At 45.3% G+C, this 15,953-nt stretch overlaps 1 protein-coding gene across 1 annotated transcript in view; it reads left to right on the top strand.

Moving 5' to 3' along the window:
• TBC1D5 (TBC1 domain family member 5) overlaps nucleotides 1-14,241 on the top strand; it is a 578,427-nt gene extending 564,186 nt beyond the window's left edge. Inside the window, exons 26-28 of the mRNA XM_074269720.1 lie at nucleotides 980-1,059; nucleotides 2,525-2,707; nucleotides 10,504-14,241. Of these exons, the coding sequence (XP_074125821.1) occupies nucleotides 980-1,059; nucleotides 2,525-2,707; nucleotides 10,504-10,803 (563 nt within the window). The 3' untranslated portion in view covers nucleotides 10,804-14,241. The remainder of the gene's footprint in view (nucleotides 1-979; nucleotides 1,060-2,524; nucleotides 2,708-10,503) is intronic.
• The last annotated feature ends 1,712 nt before the right edge of the window (nucleotides 14,242-15,953 follow it).

Raw genomic sequence — 15,953 nt, forward strand, 5'->3', positions numbered from 1 at the left:
TAGATGTGCCCGGGGGCTCTGTCCTGCGTCCTCTTCTCTTCCCCCTTTAGACTGGTGCCCTGGAGGACATCTCATCAGCTCCTATGGAGCCGTCTCTGAGCTGATGATTCTCAGATCTACTAATCCAGCCCCAACCTTCCTGCTGACTTCCATTCTCCCATCTCCAAGCACCTGAGGGACACCTTAAACTCAGCCTGTCCCAAGTGAGCTCCCCACCTCCCCACTCCCCCTCATCACCCCCTCTTCCTGACTCTCCAGCACAGTCTTCCCAGGCCATCATCCTCACCCTCACCTGCGCTATCAGCATTGTGGCCAAGACCTGTCAGTTTTATCTACACACGCTCCCTTCTCTCCTCTGACACTGGCCTGCTTGGGGTGGGCGGCCTGCCTCGTCTCCCCTTCTCCTCCATCCTGTGTCCATGTCATCCAGTCAGGGGCTCCCAAACACCCCGGCATCAAACCCTCTGAGGTGTAGAGTCCTTCATAACCTGCCCTCCCCACATGCCTTTCCAGCCTTCTTACACCTTGTACCCCTTCCCACCGTAGGCTCTGTGATCTGGGGACACTGGCCTCCTGCTCCTCCTCATACAGGACAGGCCATCATCATGCTCTTCTCCTACATCTCCACCTCCCGGCTTCCCTGGCTAGAAAATGGTAACAATCAGAGTGGTCCCATGTAATAAAAGTGAGTGTGGGGTCCAGACTCAGAGGCCCCACGTTGGAACCCCAGTTCTTCCCTTCAGCAAGGGGACAACTTCTCATGTATAAAAAAGGACCATATCCTTATTTAGTCCAGTTTTTCCCCAGATTTCTTTTAGGAGGAGAGCTGATGAGAACACTTTTTAAAGCTTTGGCACATTATTAAACTTTTATGAAGCTAAATAAAAAATCGTTGAGTCTGTCAGAGGTTAGGATGAAGGTAGTAACACATTTTATTTGAATATCAGTGAGAGAATTTTATGGCTCTTTTGTCTTTCAGGAAATATTCAAGATGTCATATTACAGGAGAATTTGGAGAAGGAAGATGAAATACTGGTCTCCTTAGCAGGATTAAAGCAGGTACATGGCTTTAACTGAAATCATCCCTATATTCATTTTGCCCCAGCTTTGGAGACTTCTAGCGTGTATGGCAACATGGCTGCTTATTCCTTTCACCGTCCCACCAATGTTCTTCTGAAATAAATTTAGGTTTCCCACGTGGTCAGCTTTGTACACCGTGTAAGGTCCAAGTTTACCCTTTCTATCCCACTGTAAGCAAGCCTTAGTGTTTGGAAACAGTACAAGAATTCAGTAATTATATTTGAAAACTTCAATGAACCAAATATTGTTGCCACGATCTTCCTTGCTCTCAGGTAATGACTTCGTTAGTAGGAGATTATTAAAATATACCTTAGGCACAGCAAAAATGTGCTCTTTGCATCAGTGCTGGGGGATCCTGTATCTCTATGCATTTATGTCGTATGTATTTAAAATTCATTACTTTGCTTTTGAATTTAATATAATCTTTCCCTTTAGGATTTAAACCTGATTGCCTCAAGTGACTTCTAAAACAGCCTATTTTCAAAACTTAAAATGTACAACCAGTGTTCTACAAAACCAACATCTTATTATTTATTATTTCCTTTTTATCTTGTTCTAGATTTCTTTATATCTTTAAATCTTCTTTATATTTTTCCCCCACTTGACTGAGGGCAGGAACTGACTTTTGCTTTTTTTTTTTTTTTTTTTATAGCCTTAGCACTTAGCACAGGGCCTGGTACATAGTAAAGTTTAATAACAATGAATATTGATTGATTGATTGATTAATTCAATGATTATATCAATTGTCCCCTTCCTTTTTCTAGACTATAGGAATCATTGGTTGCCCCCATAGCACTGATAATGGCCATACTCATGTGTCCAAAGGATACACAAAAAGCACATTCTTTTCCTCTCGAGCCTGCTGCCTTCTGGCCTCTGGCCCCTATCCTGCCAAGCCCTTGCTCTTCCCCCAGCTGGTAGACCTTACACCTGGCCCCCTCCCCTCCCCGTACCCGTGACCACTCCCCCATAATTAGCACTCAGTCACCGGAAGATTTTTCTTGCAGGTGTCTTTTCATAATGTTAGTCTCTGTTCACTTGCTCGGGCTGTCCTCCCAGTATTTGGCTCTTTCAAGGTGAAACCAAAATTTATCAATATGAGACCTTTGCACCTAAATTTAAATGAACCCAGAGGCACTGATGTATGCCAGATGTCTGTCTGTTTGAGACAGGACACAGATGTCCACCATCATCCTCCTCATCCAAGGGGTTCAGGGTACGTAGCCTCAATGCTGCATGAGCCTCCCGCTTGGAGATGCCCCCGGCGGGACGAAAGCCCGTGTCAGAGCGCTGGGAGACTTTGTCAGGAGCATTGACTTCTTGGCCATGTCCGAGAGAGCCTTTGAGAAGAAAATTACAGGCAGTGGAGATGGAGCTACTGTTTTTAAAAGGCACAAAAAGTCTCTAAAGTGTTTTCATTTCTTTTCCTCCTGTTCAACAACAGATCAAAGATATTCTAAAGGGTTCCCTCCGCTTCAACCAGAGCCAGCTGGAAGCCGAGGAGAATGAGCAGATCACCATAGCAGATGACCACTACTGCTCCAGCAGCCAGAGCCAAGCCTTGGCCGAAGGCGACGGCCTCCCCTCTGACCCGGCGTGGAAGCAGCATTTCCAGGTGCCCCAGCAGGTACGGCAGCCCTGAGTACGTGGGGAGACACAGATGTGGCGGCCATCCCGCAGGGCTCCAGCTGTTCGGTGGCAGCAGAGAACGTTTGTCCTCCGCAGGGTGCCGGACCAAGTGCTTGAGGAGATCCGGACCTTAGATCAGGCAGCGCCCCCCTCCCTCCCAGAGCTAACAGCCTGTTATGGTGAAATAAGGGACTGGGCAGCGTCCCTTCCCTGGCACTGCCCGTTGCCGCTCACCCTCTGAGACAGAAGCCCCCAACACCCATGTTCTTTATAAAAAGCTGGTGGGGAGGGGCCCGCCAGCTCCCATTCTGGGAGTGTCACGACTGCCGCAGTGCATTAAGGTTGCCAGAGTTTTTGTTGCCCTCCTGTTTCTGAGCTCCCCATAATCTACGTCTGAACCATTCATTCAGCAAACAGTCTTTGAGCCCCCTCTGCCCCAGAACTGGAGGGGGAGTCCCTCCTCCAAGACTGGGGTGCAGATCTAAAAGCCAAAAAGGCGTCTGATCCCAGGGTAGAAGACGGGGCATTTGCAGGCCGGAGGGCAAAGTAAATCGGGGAGCACACGTTGCTGGCTGTGGTTTTATCAGGGAGGTTAGAAGGGCAGCTCTAAGGCGCACGGGCAGGGATTGTCCACTGAGGCTGGAACAGTGCGAGAAAAGACGGGATAGCGGGAGCATGAGTGGAGCCAGGCCTCCACGTGTACAGTACAGTAAAGCGGGCCAAGACCAGGGAGCCTAGAAAGGTTTCTGAGAAAGGGAGGGATGTGGTCAGTAGATGAAAACAGTTCCATTAAGTCAGATGCTGGCTCCCAAGACAATTTTGTTTTAATTTTTTTTTTTTTTAGTTTTGGTATAAGCTCAGTTTGTAAATTTGATGTTTGTAACTCTTCTCAAGAACATGTACTTGGGGCTACAAAACATTGGGTGGTGGGGTTTTTTCCCTCTGATAAAGTTCATGACTTCTGAAATGAATTTAGGTTTCACACATGGTCAGCTTTGTACAATACGCAAGGCCCAGGTTTACTCTTGCCATCCCATTTTAAACAAGCCTCAAGAATATTTTGAGTAGAGGGATTTTTAAACTAAAACACCAAAAAAACTGTATGAGTTTAATAACCATATTTGAAAACTTAAATGAACCAAATATCATTGCCATGATCTTCCTTGCTCTCAAGTAATATTTCATTAGGATGAGATTATTAAAATGTGCCTTAGGTACAGCAAAAAAGTACTCTTTGCATCAGTCCTGGGGCAGTCTATATTTTGATGCATTTATATCATATGTATTTAAAATTCATTACTTTGGGGCAACGCAGTGGTACAATGGATAGAGCACCAGCCCTAAAATCAGGAGGGCCCAAGTTCAAATCCAGCCTTGAAGACTTGCTAGCTGTGTGAGCCTGGGCAATTCACTTAGCCGCAGATGCCTCGACAAAAAATAAATAAATTAACGAATGAATAAATAAACAAATAGATAGGTAGTTAAAATAAAATAAAATTCATTGCTTTGCTTTTCAATTTAATATGATCTTTAATTTGAGGATTTAAACCTATCTCAAGTGACTTCTAAAAAAACCTGTTTTCAAAATATAAAATGTACAATCAGTATTCTACAAAATCAACATGTTATTATTTCCTTTTTATTTTGTTATGGATTTCTTTATGTCTTTAAATCTTTGCATTTTTTCCCCCACTTAATTGAGGGCAGGGACTGACTTTTTCTTCTTTTGGTAGCCTTAGCACTTAGCACAGGGCCTGGTACATAGTAAGGTTTAATAACAATAAATATTTGTTTAGTGATTGACTGATTCAATGATTATATCAATTGCCCCCTTCCTTTTTTTTAGCCTATAGGAATCATTGGTTGCCCCTCCTGCACTGATATGGCCATACTCATGTGTCCAAAAAAAATAAAAAAAAAAAAAATACTATCCTCTAACTACAGTGTTTAGAAGCTATGAAGATATAGTTTCATAGTAACCCAAATAATTCTTACTAAGATAGAAATTTGTCTTTCTCCCATTTTGCCAGGCTTTGTTCCATAGGAAAGATTTCTCAAGGTCTCTCTTTAATGTGAGTCTATCATTGTAAAGGTGTCAAAAACACAAATATTTAAAAGGGGTGATTTATAAGTCTTTTTTTGTTAAAAGCATTAAATATGTAAGTCAGGAGTTCTTAATCTAGGATCTGTATGTAAACTTGCAGATGGATAAATGGAAGGAAGGAAGGAAGGAAGGAAGGAAGGAAGGAAGGAAGGAAGGAAGGAAGGAAGGAAGGAAGGAAGGAAGGAAGGAAGGAAGGAAGGAAGGAAGGAAGGGAGGGAGGGAGGGAGGGAGGGAGGGAGGAGGAAAGGAAGAGAGGGAGGATAGATGGATGGATTTTATTTTTTTGGTTTCCTGTGTATTCTATTCTAAAAGGTTAAGCTGTCTCACAATTAAACATCACAGGGCAGACCTTCACCTCCATCTCAAAGGGTTTGTTGCTGAAATGTCACTAGCTCATTATAACATTGAAAATGTTACTATCCTTGATGATATAAGTTGCAGAGTAGGTGCCAATTTATAAGGGTAAAGTATGTTTCTCATAGATAGTTCCTATACTGATGAAATCTCAGGGGCAGAGTGAGAAAAAGTGAAAATAGTAAAACTTTTCCACTGAATTCCATTATTTTAAGAAACAAACTTATCGATGCTATTTCTATCACAGAAATGCTCTAAGAACCTGTTACCCTTTAGCTTATGGTTAAGTTGCTGGCAAGATGTTAAGAAAATAAATATTGGCTAAAGGTGTTCTTAACACAAGGCTCCATGCCTAAATATTATGGGATCTTTGAATTTGGATAAGAAAAAATTACCCCTTTATTTCAGCCTAATTGGCTTCCTCTTAATTGGTTTTTGTTTGATGCATTTTAAAATATCCTTCTGAGAAGAGTTGACCAGATTGACTGCCCAAGGAAGCCATGACACATACCAGAAAGACTGAGACCTTACACGGGGCTGGGTCCTCTTTCTCATCACTGTTAAAGGTCCTGGTGACATAGAGAAATCCACCACATTGTTCCCCTGTCTCTTCCTTGTCCATGTCATTATCCAGAAATGAGGTCTGACCCAGGCCCTGCCAGTAATTAGCTTTGACGCCTCTGGTACATGGTCTGCCCCTAGGCCTCCTCTCTCTTCTGTAAAATGAGTGTTCTCCATGAGCGTTTTCCAGGGTCTTTTCTAGCTCCCAAAGGCAAGGATTTGGTGCCATCTAATAGGTCCACCTGAAAATATTGTACAATTAAAACAACATAGGAATTTGAGGTAAATAAAATATACTCATTAAAGATCTCCTCCATTCTTGTATATGTCACGACCTCCATGGAGAGTCAGCCTGGTGAAGCCTCAGGGACCCCTTCTCAAGAAGAAGGATGTTTTTAAAGAGTCAGCATCACCCTTGGATCAGGAGCCAAGTTTCAAGCCAGGAAGACCTGAGTTCAGGGCGAGGCATTTCATCCCATGAGAGATCTAGGCAACTCTAAGCTGTAAAGAATCTGTTGCCCTGCACCTATGAGCTAACGTGTACCAAAGAAATCACATGGTCTCTCCCTATCCCTTTAAAATATCTAATCATTGTTTAAAAACAAACAAACAGAAATATTCTAGTTTTAGGGAAGTGACATGTAGATCAGTTCCTTTAAAAAAAATTAATTACAGATGAGGTCTCTAAGAAGTGTAAGCATTCATTTAATTAGAGTTTCCCTTTCAATAGCTTAGCTCTTTATTAGATGGTTTTCCAACAAAATATGTCTCAGTTATTTTTTTCTCTCCTGTGGAATAACACAGACATAAAAGCTATTGCTTTATTCTGTTGATTCTTGGGCAGTTTCATTTAGTTATTAATAATATTCCTAGTTCTGTTAATTTTTGGGGGGGTGGGGGAGGATGGGGTTAAGTGACTTGCCCAGGGTCACACAGCTAAGAAGTGTTAAGTGTCTGAGGACAGATTTGAACTCGGGTCCTCCTGAATTCAGGGCTGGTGCTCTACCACTGCGCCACCTAGCTGCCCCTCTGTTAATGTTAAGAATGTTAATAAATGGGGATGGTTCTCATTCTGTCTTTTCATAAAGGCCCAGACTGTGAATTTACAAAGTATCACTGTATAATAACAGCTGATTTCTCTGTAAGGTTTATACATAATCTCATCGGAATCCCAAAACAGAGAGGTTTGGGTGAAGTTGTGGGGATTTTTTGATCCAAATCGTGGTCTGGAAACTTGTGTCTCCATTGTAGATCAACAGCTCAACTGTTAACTTCCACTCTTGGTTGCCTTGGGGACAGAGGGATTTGGGGATTTATCCATGGTCACCTAGCTAGTAAGTGTCAGAAGTTCTTGAAGCCATCCTTTATCTGCTGCACCGTCCTGACTCTTGATGTCCATTCTGCAGGCCCCGGACACATGAGTAGCCAGTAGCAGAGCTTAGATTCAGTCCGTGACCCCGTAACCATTCAGTGTTCTTCCCAGCACACCACACAGGTCCCTCACAGGACACACAAAAAAAACATGTTACATGGGTTCTTGTTAATGTGGGTTTAAATTTATTTGATTTCTGGAAGTTTCAGGTTACTGGTCATTTATTCTATCAAGTCCAATTTTAATGATCATCTAATCAGTCAACATCTATTGAGTCACTGCTATTCATAATAAGGATAAAGGAGGACAAGAGATCTGCATGGGGTCAAGTACAGCTGCCTGCCTTGGGATAAAATCTATAACTTCATAGAATTCTAGATTTGCAGGTGAAAGGGGCACTGGACTGTCTAATCCAAACCTTTCATTCTTCAGATAAGGAAACTAAGCTTCAAGTTAAATGAGTCACCCAAGTGACAAGTGGCATTTAATCCCAAGTTTAACCCTTTGGGAGTATCATTGATAAGGCTTTGGTCTTTTCTGAGTAGTTGCTAATTGACTAATTTAGAAACTTGATCCACAAAGGTGCTGCTAATACTATTATCCAGTAGCTAAAAGGAGCTTATTGAGCCTTGTTAGCTTAGCACGTGAATAACCAAAAACTAGCTACTAGCAGCTAATTTTCATCCCAGAAAAGCCATGTATCAGATGTAAAGCTGTTTACACTAAAATCTGCTTGTGTGTGTGTGTGTGTGTGTGTGTGTGTGTGTGTGTGTGTGTGTGTGTGTGTGTGTGTTTTAAATAGTCAGTTGGAGCAACAGGTTGGAAAGACCCAGTTCTCTTCCGTGTTATTTCTGAGAAACTGAGATATTCAAAGTAAGGAAATAGAAAACTATTTAGGTCCTGAAACTGGTGATAATCAACTTTTTCAAATACTCCAAGGAAGTTCATGCACTAGACTGACTCATACTAATAATATGGGGTAACAGGAAATAAATTATATGCCTTATGTCTACTGTTCACTTTGTTCAGGGAACCTTTCCCTTGAAAAAGAGACCATGTGCCATAATGGATAGAATTCTAGTCTCGACGACAGGAAGACTTGAGTTCAGATTCTGCCTCAGACACTTCCTAGCTTTGTGACTCCAGACAAGTCCTTTACTCTTTATGAGCCCCGTTCCCTCATCTCATAAAATGGGGATGATAATTGTACCTACTTCTTAAGAGTTATTGTGAGAATCACAATATATGTATTGCGAGATAATATATGTAAAGCACATTACGGACCTTACAAGCATAGAATTGTTAGCTAATATTATTGGGTTTTTTTGTCATTATCATCATCATCATCATCATCATAATTGACACTAGCACATACACTTCATAGTCTAGAAAGAGGATAATTGGCAGTCACAGAAAAGAAAGAAATGGAGCTGAAACCAGTTTTACAAGCCAATGAATAATTAAAGAGGGACAGTACTTTTCAGAAAATGAAGGGTTTAAATTAAAGTTAAAATATGTATGCATACATATATGTGTATATAATTGAACTTTATTGTTCTTTGATTTCCCAGACAGCAGGATAGAATGAAGCAATAACTAGCCATAACTACTTAGCTCATCCTGATAACATTTTCTGACAATTTGAAGAAAAAAAATCACTTGGGATTCTGCTTTGTAGAACTGTGTGGTCTTAATTCATCTGAGTTAAGAAGATCATATTTCCTGGTCTTTAATTATTTATTTAGTTATTTCAGTGTTTTTTGCTGTTCTAAATTCTATCCTTTCCCCTTTCTCCTCCACGGCCCATTGAAAAAGCAAGAAAAACAAAACCCATTAAAATTATGTAGAGTCGTGCAAAACAGATTCCCAAGTCAGCCGTGGAGGCAGGAGGGGAGACAGAAAGAGACAGGAGAAGAGGGAGGGAGAGAAGGAGAAAGGGAAAGAGAAAAGAAAGGATAGAAAGAGAGAAGATAATATGCTTCATTCTTCACTTGAGTTGTTGGGCATCAAGCTCAGTTTTGAGTAAGTCCTTTAGAATTGTCGTTGGTCAGTGTTACTCTTTGAGAGTTGATTGTCTTTACCACGTTGTCTGCCTATAAACGGCTCTATGACAAAGTTGGCGTTCTGATAATCCCCTTTGCGTCAGTTTATATGTGTCCTCCCAAGGTTTTCCAAAACCATCCCCTTACAGCAGAGGAGTATTCCATCCCATTCAGATACTATCACGCTGCTCAGCAGTTCCCCAAATGAGGGGCATCCTCTCAGTTTCCAGTTCTTTGCCATCATAAAAAGAACTACTTGAAAGACCGTTTCCTCCCTCGTTGATCTCTTTGGGGCTTTAGACCTGTAGCAGTGCCTCCGGGTCACAGGATATGCTTAACTCAGTAGCCTTTTTGGCACAGTTTCAAATTGCCTTCCAGAATGGCTGGATTCATTTACAGCTCCGCCAGTAGTTCATGTGTCTCCCCAGAGCCCCTCCAGCATTTCTCATTTTTCCTTTTATATTCTTTGGGTTCTGTAGCCATGGTCTGTTAAGATTAAGCAAGAAAATTGCTTGAGCTTCTCACTGAGTCAGTGTAAGAAGGAGGTACGGGGGCTGCTGTTTAGTAGGGAGAGATCTAATTCAGAAGTTAGGGTCCAGGTCTCCTCAGTAAAGCCCTGATTTTAAGTGAGCTCTCTCCCAGTAAAATCTAAGTCAGTGCCCTGCTTTCCTTGCACCGGCTCCTCCGCTGGAACAATGACGGTGTTCCCTGGGTGGTGTGCTGGGCGAGGTTCCCGGTGGCCCATGGTCCTGGGCATCTCTGTGCATGACTCTGTGACGCTCTGCCTGTAGAAGTAAGGCTGCAGGAAGAACCAGGCTGGAGCTACAGGAACAGGAGGAAGGGTCTTGTTTTCCCTCCTTGACACTATTTGTCCTTGTGACCCATCTGCTAAGTGTCCAAGGGCAGCCCTAGCAGAGCTGCAGTGGGGAAGGGCAGCACTCGGAGAATGGGTGGTCAGAGTCCTGGTTCTGCTGCCCTTGCAATCTTGGGATGTCTCCTGACCCCATGTGCCCCACATTCTTCATCTGTACAGGAAAGAGAGTTTGGAATAAATGGCCCTCAAAGTCCTTTCCAGCTTTGTTTAGTGAACTAGGAGGTGAAATGTTCAGGGACGCCATGACTGTGACCTGCTAGCCCATAGATCTGAGTGCACTGACATATCCGTGAACAGATAGAGATGTGCACATGGGTCCAGAGCCCCCTAAGATACTGTCCCTGGGGGTTGGTGGGAGGGCCGTGTCACAAGCTATCTGTCACTGGGAGTTCTGAGACCCTCCCTCTCAGATGCCGTCGCATCCCCTCGCGCTCTCTTACTGTGTCTTCTCTTGTGTAACTCCGGTCCTTGTGGTTTGGCTCCACAGACCCCCGCTGGTTTGCCTGGGAGTGCCGAAAGCAAGAGTTCAGACGATTACATCCTGGTTTCCAAAGAAGAGGAGGAGGGCAGCGGGAGCGCAGCCTCGGGCCGGGCTCAGTCCCTCCGCGCCCACAAGGGCCCGTCGGGGAAGACGGAGGCGCTCTCCCGGGTGTCCCTGGTGTTCTCCGACCCGCTGATGGGCACGTCCGTGTCCTCCAGCACCCTGAGCTCCAGCCCCGACGACGATGACAGCAGCAATAACAGCAAGGATTCCGATTTCACCATCGTGAGCCCCCTGGACGTCTAAGGGCGCCGTGTCCGAGCCCTCGCCCGAGACGCCCGTGGCCCTGGCGCTCGGGGCCCTGCGACTCCGGAGGACTGAGTTAACGCCAACAGGCCCTAAAGCCCAAATAGTCACTCAGCATACATTTGGTGATAAGTACATTGGAACACTGCCAAGGGAATAAAAATTAAGTGAACAGGCCCTAAAACAGGCCTATGTCCTCCAGGCTCTCCGCGGGCTGGTCTGAGCCCTTCCCCTGGAATCGGGCCTCACACGTGCTCCCGGCCATTGGAGTCTCTTCCGGGGCCTCATCCTGCCAGGAGAAGAAGGGGACGGATGGTTCTTACATTGTATCTGGAAGGAAGACGAGACTGTCACAGCCTGGCAGAGTTGAAGGGCATCGTGGAAGGCTCCTCTCCCCAAATCTGTGTCCTAATGAGAGTGCTTCTTTCTCAGAGGCCCCCGTCAGTGGTCAAATAAAATGAGCAGGACAAAGGGTGGGTTTAATAGGCAGAACTTGAGCTAGTTTAGGCTCAATCTGCCTTCAGATTTTTTAGGAAAATGCTTGTAGTTTGTAGATTTAGAACTAAATGATCAAAATCATGTTTTGGTTTGTTATGGAGCCAGATTTCTTAATTGGTTTGGATAGTAGTTGTATAATATACCTTGAAAGTATATCACAAAATTAAAAAGGCCATTTGAAGCTGTTTCAAAAGCAACAAGAAAACTCCTATTCTTTAAGTTGCAAGTTACCTGTTTGCTTTGCTTCTCCATTAACGATGGAAAGCAAACCCCTTTCAAAACAAGCCAGAAGCACAAATCCTCAGCTTAAGCTTGTGCTTTTCTGGATTTCTCCGTTCCCATGCCTTGTCCCAGAGGAAAGGGTGAAGAGAAGGGCTGAGCGGCTTACCGTCCCAAATCTGACTCCTTCCCACCTTTCTCTGCTCGTCGCTCTGCCCCCCGCCCCCAGGGACTACCTGTGCCCTAACAGCAATGGTGAGGGCCGGAGGCAGGGAGACGCAGCAGGCTCGGGGAGGGCAGAACAGGGATTCGAGATGTACATTCCATATCTTAGGCCATGGGAGATGGCCTCTCAGATGGCTCGTTTCCTTGCTGGGCATCTGAGTTGGGATAATCTGCTCCTTTGGTAGTTACACCTTAGACATACTGGTTTCTGAGCCATCAAAGATTAAGTACTCCTCCTCATCAAAGTCTTGTTCACGAGATCTGAAGCTGGCCACTTATCAATTACCATAGCTTGGAAAATAGATAATATTAGGAAATGGAGTTACATACTAGCAGTCTAATTCTTTAAAGAACCGAGAAAAGAAAAATGTTTCATTTGCCTTACCTAGTTTCCCTTTTATAAATGGCTACCCTGACTTTAATGAAGTCGGCACCTTGGTATAGATTAAACTAGACCCACATCGGCTCCTTCCCCAAGAGGACCATTTGGCAGAGGATCAGCCCACTGAGCCAGTGGTCTCCGAATACTGTGACCCCCTGATGGGAGAGGGTTTTATGGAAGCAATATTCCTGTTCGGTTAATGGGCTCGTGAAGATGGGAGGAGGAACTGAGGTACGACTGCATTGACAGAAGCACTTTATAGCCCGTTGCTCCTCACCTTGTAGACAAGTTGGACGGTGACCCCATGTCCTCCTTGAAAGAGGAGACCGTGGCAACTTGGTCGTGTCCGACTGTGATGGAGGAGATCTCATTTGTTCCAGGACTTGTTTCTAACGTCAGTAGGAAAAACTATCCCTAACATTTAGTGCATAGGTGTTTGACCGTTGTCTTTTTGCTGAGATAAAGCATCATTCTGCATTCCAGCCTTGCTTGGCGGATGTGTTAAGTGTTGTAGTTATCACCTCTTAATTTTAGATGGTTCTCTCAGCACCACCAGAAGGGGAGCGTGCGGAAAGGGCTTTGCCAAACTGCTGCCTTTCAAAACCTCTCAAGTGTTTGCCTGACTTCCGTCCTGTGGCAGTGCGACTTAGAGCATCTGTCTCCCCCACCCCTTTGGTACGCTGGCTTGGTGGAAGGTGGCTCAGCCCTGGGAGGATTGGCTGGCTGGGAATGAACTGGACCGGATGCTGAGGCACAGGGTGACTGGGTCTTGAAGACCCTGACCCGAGATTGCTTGTGCCTTGTGAGCCACGGCAGCGATCCCCAGGCATTGCTTGCTTAGCTTGGCCAACTCAAGACCGCTTGGCATTCAGCTGGCAGGTCATCCCACGAGGGTCTTGCCTGAGCAGAAGCAGCTCATTTTCTGCCTGCCATTCGGGGCAGCACCAGGCTGTTTGGTTTGCCTTTGGTGCAGTTTAGCCAGGCTGGGGAGGGCAGCTTCCTATTCCCCTCCGGGATTGGGGCTCAAGGGGTGTTTTTTGTTTGTCTTCATATACCAGTTGAAAACTATCCTTTTCTTTGAACCCTTAAAGCCTTAACCCTTCCAGCTAACAGAATTGTTTATTCTGTAGCCCAAAGTATTCTGTGTTTTGCCTTTAAGGAAGGAGATGTTCTGGAGGAAGCAGAGCTTATGAGCAACACCATCCCAGACAACTCCAGGTTAGGAGGGCTCTTTTCAGCCTATGTCACTTCCTCATTTAGGGAGTGATTAGCTTTTCTGATCCCCCTATTTTTTTTTTCCTATTTCAGCACTGTTCATATCTCTAGTCTCTGTGCCATGAAGGGAGATAAAGGGTTCAGCTTCTTTGTTTATCTTATCAGAAACTTATGTTTAATCATTCTTTTAAAAAAAATCCTGAAAATATGAAACTTTTTTTTTGCTGGTTTTTAAGTTGTTTTTTTCTTTTTTTGCTGGGGGGGGTGTTGGTTCTATATCAACAACTTTTTAGAAATCAGTGAATTTTTTTTGGTTTAATGCTACCTACCATATTTTGATTTTTTAAGGTTTAAAGTACATTTTATATCAGTAAGATTTAAGTCAATCCTGTTAGTCAACTTTATAGTTTTCTTTTTTTCTTGCATCCTCATGTATCTCAAATATATTCTGTCACATGATCAGACTGGAAATGCTGTGTAGACTCAGCTCCCTGCAGTGAGTCTCAGAGATGCAGATCAGAGAGAAACTAGTCGTCCCGACGAGGTTCTGTGATGTCCAGGAAGAATTTGCCACTTTAAAATGACCTAAATTCTTCTTCCAAAGATGACCTCCTCCTCATAAAGTTCACTGGCAGCCATATTCTCATAGGAAATAATATGCATTGTGTAGTATTTCAGTGTGAATGAGTGAATGTGAGACTTAAAACAGACCTGGACCTCCCTGTGGTTACTGCCCGTACATGGGACCGGGTCCCGTCTTGCATGAAACATCAGCGCCAGAGAAGCATTCTGCAGGAAGCCACTAACGCTGTGTCTTGAGTGGGGTGAGTGTGTGGGAGTTTCCTAGCTGGAGGAATGTCTAGCCTGCTTTATTAAAGAAACCGCTAACAAACACAAAACCTCTTGTGTCCGGCCTTTTAATTTCTAAATGTCATCAACAAAGCTGGTTCCTATTTTTTTCTTCTTTTTAGAAAGGGGATTTGTGCCCAGAAGGTATCGCAGCACAATAGAACGGAGTGGGCTAAGTTACGGGGCAGCGAGCCACTAGCCAAGCTCTCACTGCCAGTTCTGGGCTGGGGAAAGTTGGGGGGAGCTAGGCTTGCCAGGGGGGTGTTGTCCTGGAGCCTACCATTGCAGTGGGGAGCACGGAGAAGGAGGAACCACAAAATGAGCCTTAATGGCATTTAAACGCCCTCCTCTGGTACAAAGCCCTAATCAACAGGCCCTGGTTATACTTGGCTCCCATTGCCCAGCACACCCCAAGGGGTCATAACTGACTCCTGCCTCTCCAATTACGGGGATGGGAACAAACACGAAAAAGACTCTGTCCCGCAGAGAACTGAGGCTCACAGAGGGCAAAATTGGCCTCCCCTCCCTGGCCAACATACTTACATGGCATCACCTCTTGGTAAGGTTTATGTGGAGAGATTCGAGAGCACATTAATTTAGCCGTTTTTTTTTACTCTGTACTGAAACCGAGGTGGCTTCTGCCATCCCAGGAAGGGCTTGGGTGGGCACAATCCGAACCAACAGCAAAACAAGCACAGCTCTGGTACTTAGAGCTGCCTTTGTGACCTGGGAGAAGCCGCAGTCTCCCTGGCCCTCGGTATCTTCACCTAAAATGAGAGGGATCAGATGGCCTCACGTTCCAACCCTAGCCCTACCTGCCTGTGACGGAGTCGGAAGACAGACTGACTTTGGCCTGGGGCCTCCCGGGGCTTCTCCTGGCTTCAGGACGATAGCCTTAAGCCCTTTTCATCTGGAATCTGACCCTTCCCTCCTAAAGAAGCTCATCCATCCGAAGCCTAGTTTTATCAGCACAGAAACCAGCTCTGGAAGAACGTGGCGCACCCGGGGCCACGTCAGTGATCCCGCCCAGCAGCTGAAGCAGCCAGAACACCCGAGGCTTCCTTCCCACTGTCTTAGGCTGTTGGAGAGAAGCCCGCTGGGACCAGCCCGTGCTCCCGGCTTTGTCCCAGCCGGCCCCCAGCTCTTAGGTCTTCCACTGTGGCCCCTCGCTCCTCCGTGTCCTGCTTGGAGGTGCTTGCAGTTCCATCTCAGGGACAGCTTTCTTGTGCTAGCGATGCCTCCTCCTACCTGCAGCAGTCACAGGAAGCTGAGAACCAGCTGGGAACAAATCCCCCATAAGGCTGGACTGAGGGGTTGGGCAGAGCCTGTCCTGGGGGCCGGGGTTCAGGCTGGGCTCGGAGGTTCAAAGGACTTGGAGCTGAAAAGTCTCTTCAGAGGTCTCCTAGTCTTCATCTTACAGATGAGGAAACTGAGGTCCGGAGAAGGACTAAGCCAGTCTTCAGATCCGTCACTGGCTCAGTCAGTCCTTTTTCCTTCCATCAGATCCCGCCATCACAGGAGGAGACCATGGTGGACCAAGGTAGTGTCACTCGGCTTCCAGGCCCAAGCTTAAAGCTCCTACCGCTTTTTAAAGGAAGGCTCTCCCACCGAGCGATTACTTAATCATGGATTCTGGCCACGGAGTGACCAGCTTCGGGACGGGTCAGCGATAAGGTAAAACTCCTCTGGCTTAGAAAGCCCCCCAAGCCTATCGTACCTGACTCAGCCTTCCAGAACAACTAGCCATTGGGCTGCTCCCTGT

Source organism: Sminthopsis crassicaudata, chromosome 5 (assembly GCF_048593235.1).
Source record: "Sminthopsis crassicaudata isolate SCR6 chromosome 5, ASM4859323v1, whole genome shotgun sequence".
NCBI lineage: Eukaryota > Metazoa > Chordata > Mammalia > Dasyuromorphia > Dasyuridae > Sminthopsis > Sminthopsis crassicaudata.